At 41.6% G+C, this 14,107-nt stretch overlaps 1 protein-coding gene across 1 annotated transcript in view; it reads right to left on the bottom strand.

The window, feature by feature from the left end:
* Window positions 1-14,107, bottom strand: part of LOC122934466 (SPARC-related modular calcium-binding protein 2-like) — a 318,924-nt gene that overhangs the window by 235,070 nt on the left and 69,747 nt on the right. The window contains exon 2 of the mRNA XM_044289947.1: window positions 13,081-13,252. Coding sequence (XP_044145882.1) covers window positions 13,081-13,252 — 172 coding nt within the window. The remainder of the gene's footprint in view (window positions 1-13,080; window positions 13,253-14,107) is intronic.

Consider the following 14,107-nt stretch of genomic DNA (forward strand, 5'->3'; position numbering starts at 1 on the left):
TATGTCAGTCTAACAGCGCTCAATAAAGAAATAGGACTAATATATACCTGTACCTGTAGTATAGTTTACCAACCATAAAAGTATGCACAGCCTTCAGCAGTTCATAACAGAATATATTGCTATTGATGCTGGCAAAAAGCCTATAAAACACAAACTGTAGAAACTATTATTATTATTTTTTTAGGTTGTTACTGAATTTTGAGTTTCAATTGCAGATTTTTCACTGGAACTTGAACTTTTCACTAATGACATTCTTATACTCACCCTACCACATCTAGATCAGTGGCTTGTGTCTGTAATAGCTTTTTGCCAGACACAGCCAACACACATGCGCTAAGATTGTAAACTGCGCATATAATTGCTTCTCTCCAGCCTGGATACTGAAGGACCTTCCAAAATCCTGCTCCTGATTGGCTTAAAGCCTTTCACTCAATCAAGGCAAGCCGCTTGTTGGTCTTTCCCTTTTTTCCCTCCCAGGGTCATGTGATCCTTCATCTTCATCATCCCTCCGTTTTTTTTTGCCACCAGTTTTCACTGTAGATTTTTCTGAGTGTAGATTATTTATTTTATTTTATTTTCTGAACACTATTATGCTTCTGCAACCTTGTCTGAGCTATTCTGAACAGCATTTAGAAAGAATAAAGAAAATTGCTTAAAGGCAGCGACATGGGCCATAGACAGAGTGGTCTGGAGGGGATCCTACTGACTTATATGGGAGAGTTTTCTGTGTCCAATGCAGAGACCATTGTACAAGTAAAGATAGATAAACTTTGACAATCACCTATTGTAACAGGTAAGCAAGTAACTGCTGTAAAGTGATCTGTACACACCAAGAATTGGCGCCTATTGGGCCTAGTGGCCAGGGTGAAAATGGCAGGATTTTAAGGCGTTCTACATGCAAGCTATGTGGGCCAATATCACACTCAACAAGGCCAGTCTCTTACCCATGTCTCTTTAACTCTTTGGAGGAGATTTATCAAAACTGGTGTAAAGTTGAACTGGCTTAGTTGTCCACAGCAACCAATCAGACTTAACCTTTAATTTTTCAGTGCTCCTTTGGAAAAATAATTTTTTTCTTTACATTAGTTTTAATAAATGCCCCCCTTTATTTCTTCATCTTAGCATAAGTGGAATGCACAGCCTCTTTAGGATCCTCTTTAGCAGTGCTTTTGCAATGTGGTCCGCAATGCTTAAGTCGGCAGCAACGGCTGTGGATTCAGGTGGCAGGCGAGTTGCAGAACAACGGAGCTCTCTGACAGTCACTGATGTTTCTGGCTCAGGCTGCACAGGAGTAGGCACTGCAGAAGCTAGGGCACTGGATTAGGTTTCTTGTAGCGAAGGTGCAATGGCATTCTTCACCTAGCTCTCTCCTCTGGATCTATGATAGCTGTCAGTGCGCCACATATGATAAACCCTGTCTGACCTTAACACAAATGACTGCTACTGATGACTACTGCATTGCTAGACCCCACTGTGGTGGGTGATGATTCTGGTAGGGTGATTATTTTGGGCTCCAAGAAGCTTGGCTCCTATACCCAAACTCTGAACTGGGAGAGGGGTCCAAATTTAAAGTCACCTCCCGGTGTCTCCGGATGCGGCCATAGCACCAACAAATGTAGACCCCAATAGTTGTGCATGTTGCTGGTCTCAATAAGTGATTTTCCAGTCTTGTTGGTCTTTCCCCTTTTTTTAAAATGGGGGTTCAGCTGAAGGTCTTTCTTTCCCAGGAGTAAAGAGCACAGACACTGTATTTCCTTCCCATTCTGTACGGGGCATACAATGCAATCTTCCCATGCATGGTGGGGCAGAATTACAGAGTCATGTGCCAGGGATCCCTTTCCGCAGGCGGACAAAACAGACATGACCGGAAGCAAACTGCCACAAACAAGAACAGAAACAGGCATAACATTAACAGATAACGAACAGAGTTACACACTGCTAGGTGCTCCTAGTGAGGCACTACAGAAGAAACCACGGCTGCAGTTTGACCTATACCGGTTGCTAGTCGGTGAGAAAAATTACCAGCAAGACCCTCTACAGTGGTTGTGACTCTTCACAACCACTTATGGTAAGCGTACCCTAATATCTGCCTTTTTATGTGACCAACTGACACTGCACATGTGGTGCTGCCTCCTCTCTCTTTTATTTTATATAATGAAGGAGAATGGAATACAACATTTCCACAACACCAAGTTCATGAAAGTCCAGTCCACATGGTCAGACATTTTTCTAAATGTACTTTATTTTACTAGCTTTCCTAGCAAAATAGGCACCTGACGTTCAGGTGCCTATTGCACTTTAGAATCCATACTCCCATATATCACTGTGCATTGGAGTACGGATCCCCCTGTGGTCGCACTGAGCACAGTACAGGCCGGAGCATCACTGCTCCTGCTTGTGCCAGCACTTCTCTGCTAAAGCCTGGCATCAATGTTCTATGTAAGGCTTTAGCAGAGCAGAACAGGCAGAGGAGCAATATGTTATGTCAGCTCATGCTCTGTACTCACTCCGCTCTGCTAATAGCCTGCATATGATAGAGGTTATTAGCAGAGTTGAGCACAGGAGCTCACATAAGGCATTTTCTCCTCTGCCTGTTCCGCTCTGCTAAAGCCTGATATAGACCATGTATGCCAGGCTTTAGCAGAGCAGTGCTGGTACAAGCAGTAGATGCAATGCTCCTGCCTGTACTGTGCTCAGTGTGGCCACAAGGGGATTCATATTGCAATACATAGTGGTTATGGAAGTACGGATTCTAACGCGCACCTGCCTATTTTGCGAGAATTTTTTTTTTATCTTATAAAAATTATTTTCAGCACATCTGTTTTAAGAAAGTTATCTTTTTGCACTTTTAGTGCCAAAGCCAGAATGGGATTTAGAAGCACTCCATTATTTTACTCCTTTCCTTTGAATCCACACAAAAAATAAAAATTAAAAACTGCCACAAAAACTGTAAAGTTTTTTTTTAAAAACACTGTGTGTAATACAATGATAAAGGTCAGGAATTTACCCAGCCAAAATACAGAACTATACATGGCTGTGCTGGGAGGCTTGCCATGCTGACCAGCCAAGTCCTGGCTGTGTAAACTCTCAGTGAGAATGGAAGCTGAGCCAATCAGCATCCAATCACAGAGCTAGACGGCCAATTTCAGAAATGTTCAATTGTATCCTGGTTTCTGTATTTTGTGCTGCGTTCTGCATTTGAATTCCTGTTATCTAACTGTAGCTTATTTCGTAGATTACCTCTTTTGTCTGCTGTTTTGGATTCTACTGATTCTCCTGGTATTCAGACTATGGCCAGTTTTCTAGATTAACCCGCTTGTCTGCTGTTTTAGCATTATCTGAGTTTCTGAGCATCTTCTGAGTTTGCTGGCTCTGGTTCCGGACAGTGAGCATAGTACTGCTTAACGATAAGGCTAAGTTTACTGTTTGCTTTTCTAAGGGGTTATCCCATGACTAATGTAAAAAATGAAAATCCTGTAGTACACAACAATCTCTTTCTAACAAAGCTAGAACCAGCCCTATGCATGCTTTCCCTATCACAGCTCAGTAGCCACTTGAAGGATGAAACTGAGCATGTGTGGCCATCTCAGTGAGCAGGTCAAAGAATAAGAAAAGAAAAAAAACAGCAGGTGGCGCTACACAGATACATCTTATTGATTAACTCAGTGGCTTTGTAAAATGTTTAATTGCATGCAATTAAAAAAGGTATTAAGATCCAGGTGCTGGTTTGAAAACTGTAGAATATTTTTGTGGGACAACCCCTTTTATTTAAATTCCAAGTTTATTTGGAAAAGAAAACTGACTTCAAAACAGATAATGCAAAATGAAGCAACAAGATTCAACAGGATCCTATCATGTAGCATCTGGTACCATAGACTGCATTGTACAAAAAAAATATATATAAATACAGATCTGCTGGGCTCCTGTTGTTTAACAAGACAAGACAATTAAACGGTTTTTGTTTGTTCCATTGAAAAAAATGATCCATGCAGAAACTTGTCAAATAGGGACAGAGACGCTTTTAAACATGCCTAATTGAAAACCTATGTTAAAAAAGTATTCCGGTTTTAATGATTACATTTATTTGTTTAGTGAAAATAGCACAAAAGTTGGCATGAGATAGAGGACAAATAAATATAGCAACGTATTAAATGTAGACAAAAAATCAGGACGACAGTTAAAAATAATTAAAAAGATAAAACTTGCTGACAAAAAAGGGCATGCACCATGATAAGTACTGCTCCAAAAATAATAGGTCTAGGGCTACACAGCTACATTTGAACGTAGCTGTATGTCCAGACTGCATGCAAGTTTCTGCAATCAGAGAAATAGCGATGTCCAAACTGTTGGACAATGGAGACAATGGAGACAATGGAGCAGGCAGCAAGGGACCAATCAGAGTGGTCCCTTGCCGGAGATTGCTCTGATTGGCGACTCTGTACTGTTTGTGACAGTGGAGATCAGAGCCTGAATAAAAGTAATGGTTGCCCCCTCTTTGCCTCCTTCAGTGTGTTGTGGAAATTTTATTAGGATGTGTATTTGATATATTGTGTATTGTCATCATGTCTCTCAGTGTCAGGGTAAACCATTGGAGTGGATATCTTCCCGTGTATGTCCTGTCACAGCTGCTGGGCGCAGGGGTCTCCATCGGCGAATGGTCCATGTGCTAAGCGTGGGCCGGGGGAGACTGATGTGTTCAGCAGAGCAGTGTTTTGTTGGCTCATGTATTGCCGCCGGCTAGGGCCCCCGCGCAAGACGCGGATTTATTTGCTTGGCGTGGATGCATTTGTTAAGAGAACAATATAAACAAAAGGAACGTGCGTTTGTTGTCTCTAGTGTGCCTGATCATCCGCTGGAGATAATGATGTTGTCCTGTAAATAAACCTGCATGTGGATCATAGTAACTTTATCTGGCATTGATCACTGAGCAAGGCTGGATAAAGTTCACTCTAGTGGTAATGTTAGATTATTGTATACATGAGTTTGTTAGCTGGCTATGTTATTCTAAATGGTTGTCTTCCTATGTCATCACTTCCTGTACATCATCACTTCCTGTACATCATCACTTCCTGTATCCTTGTCTTGGGCCAGCCCCTTTTAAACCTTTTGTTTAGTCAATAAAGGGCGGAGACTGGGCAAGGAGGGGAGGGAGTTGCTCCGAATTTCAATCAAGATGGTAGCACTTGGGTCTGTCTCTTACTGCGGCTGATGGAAGAATGGATTTGTGTCATGGAAGGTGTACAGGAAACAAGACAATGCAAAATGAATATATGACTCACTGGATCCAAAACTAAGGAACAAAAAGGGAGACCCCTGCATCAGACCTGGCTCTCTCCCTTGCTGCTCAGCCTATGCGATAATCCCAATGGTGGATGATCGCATATCCTCGTACCTCGACTATATAACACCTGAACACCCTACAATAGTGAAGGGACATGACCACCGGCTCCCTACACTAGACACGGAGGGAGTCAGGGTCACCTAGGATCCAGCAAACAGAAAATCACAAATGAATGTACAAGACTTAACTTGTAAAAGACGGGGAAATAGGATCAGCATGCACACACACTCCAGGAAGCTGTATAAACCGCACACTAATGCATTATGGGGAGGAATTTAAAGGGATGCAATCAGTCCAACTACATGACAGCTGAGAGAGGCTAACGAGATGAGGAACTGAAAACCAAAAACAAAGAAAACTCAATGAGGAGGTTCTGATAGGCTTCTGTCAGAGCTTCTCAGCTGTCTGGTTGTGACAATTTGTCTTTTTCCTTACACAAACTTTGATGCGAGCTGATTACAACTATTCATTTCTATTTCAAGTGCCACCTTTGTGCCCCCACAGGATTTTAGAACCAGTGTATGACACATTTTGAGTCACAAGCCCATCAGCTTCCTTCAGACCAGTCCAAGGCTGTGTCTCTGGTTTTCCTCCTCCCCAGTGAAGCACTCGCCTGAGCCACTCCTCTCTGGGAGCAAAGTTGCCAACTAACCTATACCCTTTGTGACTCTTTGGCTACCTTCTGCAAAGTTTTTGAGGAAACTGGTTGCACAGCTTCTTTACTTCTGCGTCTCCACCAGAGTAGTCTCACTGTGGGTCAGTATGCCATATTATTCTGTACCTTTGCCCTCATGGAACAACGAGGTCTTAGTGACTGCTTTCTGGGAGGGTCTGAAAGGGCATATTAAGGATAAGTTAACAGGTTGTGATGTACCTACCACACTGGATAATCAGCTCACCCTTGCCACCCACATTGACCTCCATTTCTGAGAACACCTCAAGAAGGGACTTCTTAGACTGGCACAATCATGTCAGAAGCCAATAGCTCTTTCTTCTTTGACTACCCAAGAACCCATACAGGCGTACAGACTTTAATTGTCAGTACAAGAGCACCAACACAGACGCAGTAACAATTTTTGTATGTACTGTGGTGGCAAAGAGCATTACATGAACACATGTCCTCTCATGCCTTTGAGCTCTTTGATAGGGTCTGTGAAACAAGGATCTTAACAAAATTGGACTTCCACGGACCTTACAATCTGATCCCGATTCAAAGACTACTTTTAACACCCAAAGATGGTCATTATTAATATAGGTCATTATATCCTTTGGCCTCCGTAATTGTCATGTGGTTTTTCAGGAATTTCTGCATAGTGATCTATTTGGATTATATCTTGTTCTTCTCTCCTGATCTGACCACACTGGAGATATATACAAATCAGGACTTTGGTGTCTATTTATTAAAAAGATAAAATCCATTAATAAAGTATATTAGATAAATGATTTTTAGGGCATTGGGGAATTTTTTTTTTTTTAAGTTTCATAAAAGTTGAGTTACTCTTTAAGAGCTGTAGCAAGATTCATACTGTATATATGCATCGTGCTACAACTTTTATGCAACTTAAAAAAAAAAAAAAAAGTCCCCAATGCCCTAAAAATCATTTATCTAGTATACTTTATTAATGGATTTTATCTTTTTAATAAATAGACACCAAAGTCCTGATTTGTACCGCACTTTAAATTCACTATATTTGCACAACGCTAATTTCTCTGTGTACAGAGTTTAGATTTCTTGCACTGTACCAATGGGGCTGCGGCGACTGCTGTACAGGAAGGAGCACACATTGCTGCTCCTGTCTGTGCCCCCTGAGCTTGGCTAAAGGCTGGCATAGCACATGGGTACCATGTAACAATGTGCTATGCCAGGATTAGGCCTCTTTCACACTTGCGTTGTCCGAATCCGTTGTGTACTCCATTTGCCGGAATTAAACGCTGGTTCCGTAAAAACGCAAGTGAACTGAAGGCTGGAGCAAAAAGCGCAGCATGCTGCAGTATTATCTCCGGCCAAAAAACGTTCCGGTCCTGAACTGAAGACATCCTGATGCATCCTGAACTGATTTCTCTCCATTCAGAATGCATGGGGATAATCCTGATCAGGATTCTTCCGGCATAGAGCCCCGACGACGGAACTCTATGCCGGAAGAAAAGAACGCAAGTGTGAAAGAGCCCTTAGCTGAGTGGAGTGGACTCCTGCCTGTGCCTGCTCTACTCAGCTAAAAGCGGACTTTTTTTCTGGGGTTATAAAATCTTCTGGTTGTGGTATTGAAACTAACTGCAGTTTTAGACTATTCCCATCCTACAAGCCTGTGAGCTTTCCAGTGGTTCTTGGGCTTTGGCAAGTATTACAGACTAGAGATGAGCGAACCAGTTCTAGATTAGTTTTGGGTCCAGTTCTTGGAATTTAAAAATAAGTTTGGTTTGGACCCAAATCAGTTCGGGACGAAACTAAGTTGCTCCAATTACCCTAAAAGTTGGTATACAACCCCCTGTAGCTTCCCAGGACTAATAATTTAAGTAAAACTTTTTTTCTTCTTCTTTCCCTTCCCCCTCCCCAAGCTCTGGAACGCAATGACAGCAATAGTAAATGATATCCAACATTGACAAGTATAGCTATGGGTAAACACACATTTCACAGTGTTAACATACAGCGTGTTTAAAAAACACAATGTGCTGGCACATGCCTTATGCTTTTTCATATTCTAAAGTTTAAAAAAAAGGTGAAGTTTAAACTCAAAAATTGGGGGAATGCGATGGTTGGAAATTGACAGCAACAGAGACAAGATGGGCCACTGACAGCAAGGGGTTGTGTATTTATTGCAATCAGCCTGAGTTGTGACAAAATGTTGGGATTGATTCAATAATGATGTATGTGTGCTGCTTAATTAAATTTAAGTTTTCTCCACAGGCCACAGCCTGCTCCTTGCTGGAAAGGCCTATGCCCTTTGCCTGTAGCGCATTCAAAAGCACCTCCCAGCTCTTAAAGGGCCAGCAAATGCAAACCCTAATTCACACTAGTCAATAACTGGTCACTTTTGGGTACTTAAAGTAATAACCGTCGTATATATATTTTTTTTTTTGAGTATTGGATTGTGGTGATTAATATCACCTTGGTGGCCCTATTTCAACTTTTCACTGTGTATTCAATTACCCCTTAATTCCACATTTTTGTTCCCTGTACTGCCTACTTTTACCTGTGCTTAAAATAAGGTTGCTAGGCATGGTCCGTCTATGTGTTGATAGATGGAGCACGCAGCGTGCAGGGTCACATTACTGACAGCCAGGGACTGTAAGTAAATTATTAATGCCGGGTCCTCCCCAGCAGCTGATAACAGTGCCTGGGCTGTGTGCACTTCTCCCTGTCCCTGCGCTTGGCAGACGCTCCCTCACTCAGCAGACTTTGAGAATGCAGAGTTGGTGCAGCGCACAACAGGGAAGGGAGATCTGCCATCTGCTCAGTGTATAAATGAAAGCTACATGTGGTAAGAGGACCCCTTTGTGCTGCAGGGGATTAACCCTTTAGGGGGGAGGTCTCTGGTTACTGACACTTTTGGGGGGCTATTGTTACTGGCTAGTAAGGGCAGGCGGGATTAGCCTCAGGGTGAGGGCAGTGGCGGCCATCTTAACTGAATAGTGAAATTGCAGTTTTATGCAGACTGGTTGCTAAGGGCTGATTCTTATTAAATATGGGGTAAGTCAGTCTAATAGTAACTGATTCTGGAATATCATTTTATTAGTAACTACATATATGAAAATTAAAATTAGGGTCTAAATGTGACAGTTATCCTTTAAGGCACCTTCTTCTATGGAAGGGTGCCTGAGAAATAGGTTTTCTAGCACATTAGTATACGGCAAAGGTGTGCTATTTGTGTTGTGTACTGACTTTCTGCATGTTTCCTGGATTATGACCATTCTCTGCCTGACCTCTGTATTGATACTTCACTGCCTAAGGTTTTGCCTGATTTCTCGGTACTCTGCACAGGTGTCTCTGATGCCCAAGGGTAAGCTGATGACAATCATACAGAGACTACTCTAGGTTTTATGGCGGCCATTAGCATTAACTTGAGATTGCTATGAAGAGTAATACGATGAACTGCAAAGTTATTCCTTTCCATTAAATGTAATTTAATTAAAAAAACAAATTTCCACTGCATTTCAGCCCTGCCCCTAACCTCATTTCATTGATCGTCTCAGTAGCTCAGGAAGAACGTGTTAATGATGACAAGGCAGTTGACTTAATTAGACGAGCAGACTGGTTAGTTAAAATGGGGATGTTCCATGAAATTGTTGTCTTCTTCTGTTAACCATGGTTAACTCCAAGGAAACACATGCAGTCACTATTGCTTTGAATGAAAAGGGCTTCACATATAAGGATATTGCTGCTTGTAAGATTGTACATAAGTAAACCTTTTATCAGATCATCAAGAACTTCAAGGAGAGATGTTCACTTGCTGTGCTTCAGGGTGTCCAAAAAGTCAAGAAAGTGGCAGGGGGAGGAGCAGAAGAAATGAAAACAACAAATCAACAGAAAGACTAGGGTGCTAAAAAGGATTTGGCTACGGGATTGGATTACCACCAGTGCAGACCTTGCGCATGCAGGTGTGAGTGCATCTGATGATGGCTTTTAAAGGATGGCCTGCTGTTATAAAGTGCAGCAAACAAACCACTTCTCTCATAGAAAAACACCAAGGACAGACTGACATTCTACAGGAAGTAATGGGTAGAATGGACTCCAGAGGAGGGGTAGTTATTTTCTCTGATTAAGACCCCTTTAGACTGTTTGGGACATCTGGAAAAATTATTATCCAGAGAAGAGAACGTGGGCACTATCATGAATTGTGCTAAATTTCAAGCACTGTTTAGGCAAGAATGGATTGACATCAGTCAGGATTTGGCCCAGAAGCTGATATCCAGTATGCCAGGGTCAATTGCAGAAGTCTTGAAAAAGAAGGACCATCACTGTAAATATAGAGTCTTTGCATAAGGTTGATGAAATTTGTAAATAAAAGTGAAAAATAAAACTTGCTTAGAAATGTACTTCAGTATACCATAGAAACATATGGCAAAAAGATCTAAAAACACTGAAGCAGCAGTTTCAAAAATTTTAGTCGTGACTGTGATGCTGAAAAATACAGAACATCCAGTCATGCTTGGTACACTTATTAATTTTAGAAAGTTTTTTTTAAGTAAGAAAATGTGCAATTGAAAACAGTCCAGTGCAACTACAATATTGCAGTTCTTGAGGTGGTCTCTGTTCAGTAGACTGCTGACCAATGGAGGTCAAGAGACACCTATGCAGAGCACCAAAGCATCAGGCAAAATCATAGTCAGGAATATGCTGAGGTTGGAGAAGGCAGAATTTGTGCAATCTAATAAAACATACAAAAAGGGACAGGGCTTGCAGGGCAGGGTCAGAACACAGAAAAGGCACAGGTCAGGTCAAGCAGTGAAGAGTCAGATCCAGAGATCAGGAAGAAGTCAGTACACAGGAAAATGAGAAACAGCGCATCTTTGCAGTAAACTAAAGAACTAGGACCTATTGCTCAGGCAGCCATTGACTAGAGAAGATTAGGCAGCATGTGCCCTGGGGCTTTATGATCCAGGGGAAAAACATGTGTGCACCTTATGGGCACAGCAGGAAGTGGGTTGTGCTACTCCATATAGGCATTGCCAGAGACCAGGACCAAGGATGGCCATGTCCATCAAGAGGATGTAGTAGTAATTGAGTACTGTAGCTTTAAATATTGATGTGCTGTAGCCCAGTAAAAGACACATTAAAAGACATACTAACCCTATCCTTTCCCTTGCTAAAACCCATTACCGTTCCTGTTTAACCCTAAATTAACTGTATTGTGTATCAAAGGATGAGTATTTAGTAGCTGTCTCTCTGACAGATGTCCTGTCAATGTAAAAGCTCAGAGTACACATGGCTTCTCTACTTGGAATCTTTAAATGACACATGTTAATATATGCCCTCCTGAATGGCTAAGGCTACTTTCACAACTTGTTTTTGATGGATCCGTCATGCATCAGCAAAAACGCTTCCATCGCGATAATACAACCGTCTGCATCCGCAATGAACAGATCCGGTTGTATTATCTTTAACATAGCATGACGGATCCATCATGAACACCATTGAAAGTCATTGGGGGACGGATCCTTTTTCTATTGTGACACAGAAAACAGATCGGTCACCTTTGACTTGCATTGTGAGTCATGATTTTTTTCTGTCTGCGATGGGGACGCAACCAAATGGAACAGAATGCTTTCTGGTGAACTCTGTTTCATTCAGTTCAGTTTTGTCCCCATTGACAATGAAGGGGGACAAAACGGAAGCGTTTTCCCTGGCTATTGAGATCCTATGACGGATCTCAATAGTGAAAAGGGAAAGCACAGATGTGATAGTAGCCTAAGGCCTCATGCACATGACCGTTGTGTGCACTCGTGGCCGTTGTTCTGTTTTCCGTGATTTTCTGCAGATCCATTGACTTTCAATGGGTCCGTTGAAAACTCAGGAAATGCACCGCCTCCGTGATCCGTGTATGCTGTCCGTCCCAAAAATAGGACCTGTCCTATTTTTTGGACGGACAACGGTTCACAGGCCCATTCAAGTCGATGGGTCCGTGAAAAAAACATGGATGCACACAAGATTGGCATCCGTGTCCGTGATCCGTGGCCGTAGGTTACTTTCATACAGACGGATCTGAAGATCTGTCTGCCTAAAAGCTTTTTTAGCTTCGTGAAAACTCAGATCCGACAGTATATTCTAACACAAAAGCTTTTTTAGCTTCGTGAAAACTCAGATCCGACAGTATATTCTAACACAGGGGCGTTCCCATAGTGATGGGGACGCTTCTAGTTAGAATATACTACGAACTTTGTACATGACTGCCCCCTGCTGCCTGGCAGCACCCGATCTCTTACAAGGGGCTATGATCCGTACAATTAACCCCTCAGGTGCGGCACCTGAGGGGTTAATTGTGCTGATCACGGCCCCCTGTAAGAGATTGGGTGCTGCCAGGCAGCAGGGGGCAGTCATGTACACAGTTTGTAGTATATTCTAACTAGAAGCGTCCCCATCACCATGGGAACGCCTCTGTGTTAGAATATACTGTCGGATATGAGTTTTCATGATGTAACTCAAATCTGATGGTATATTCTAACATAGAGGCGTTCCCATGATGATGGGGATGCTTCAAGTTAAAATATACCATCGGATTGGATTGGACTCCGATCCGATGGTATAAAAGGGACTCCTGACTTTGCATTGAAAGTCAATGGGGAAGGATCCGTTTGCAATTGCACCATATTGTGTCAACGTCAAATGGATCCGTCCCCATTGACTTGCATTGTAATTCAGGACGGATCCGTTTGGCTCCGCACGGCCAGGCGGACACCAAAACGACATTTTTTTCATGTCTGTGGATCCTCCAAAAATCAAGGAAGACCCACGGACGAAAAAACGATCACGGATCACGGACCAACGAAACCCCGTTTTGCAGACCGTGAAAAAAAACCTGTTGTGTGCATGAGGCCTAAGGCTGACTACAAGTCATTATTGACAAGCCTGTTGTCCAGGACCACACCCAGGGTCATGTGATTCTCCTTCTAATTTGATTTGTTTAGAATTGATTTGCTCATTTCTAGTGAAAATTAATTATAAATACCATATTTTCTAAGTCAAATATACAAGCCTGTAATTTTAACTGTATTAATAAAATATACAAAAAAATATTGTTTACCTTTACAATTTCCTCTGTATGCAATCTCCAACTGAGAATCTTTACATTTAGCTCGTTGAAATTCACACCTGGAAAGGAACGTTCTGCCATCGGAGGCACACAGAAGTTTCGAAGGAGAGCCTGCACAATCCAAATTGCATTCTTTGTCCTTGTCTTGATCCACTCTTAGAAACTGGTTAAAAAAAAGTCACAAGAATGAACAGAATATTTATAGTTAGATAAAGATACTAAAATACCAAGGTAGATTTGATTTATGAGATTCATAATAATTTTTTTTTTCAATAAGAAGTATACACAATAAAATAGTATAATCCTTAGGACTACATTGTGGCTTTTTTGTAGCGCTACTGATTTTAACTATAACCACAGCTGGAGTCCCAAAAATTGCATAAGGTTGTGTGTAATCTTGTGGACTGCAGAATGCACAATATTTTAAATCTTTCAGTAGTTCTACAAAAAGTCACAGTGTAGCTCAGGGTTCGAACCCAATGGGTTATGTGATTTATCACATGATCCTTCGAAGTCAATTATAGGCTACAGCTGATACAGTGTCATTACTCTTGCCCTGATGAAAAATATATATTTACAGGTCTAATATGCATCAGAAACACACCGCACAGAAAACAAAATAATTAACTGTGAAATTGCAAATATATGTGAAAACAAACAAAGCAACCACCAACCTAACTCAAAGTGCTATCTCCACTCCAATGACCCAAAACTACATTCAGAATGCATTAAGGTAAAACTGATCCGTTTTGGACCGCTTGTGAGAGCCCTGAACGGATCTAACAAACAGAAAGCCAAGACACAAGTGTAAAAGTAGCCTATAGGCGCCACTTCCTGAAGTGTTGCAATCACTTCTCAGCAGTTATCTCATTATGATCACAGGTAGGATTACAGTGACAGATGATTATATTGATTATATATATATATATATATATATATATATATATATATCCATCGTTTACAATAGATATTAGTAAAATTTTAGCTATTTCTTACTTGTTGTAGTGAAACTGATTGG

Source organism: Bufo gargarizans, chromosome 4, assembly GCF_014858855.1.
Source record: "Bufo gargarizans isolate SCDJY-AF-19 chromosome 4, ASM1485885v1, whole genome shotgun sequence".
In the NCBI taxonomy this organism is placed as follows: Eukaryota; Metazoa; Chordata; class Amphibia; order Anura; family Bufonidae; genus Bufo; species Bufo gargarizans.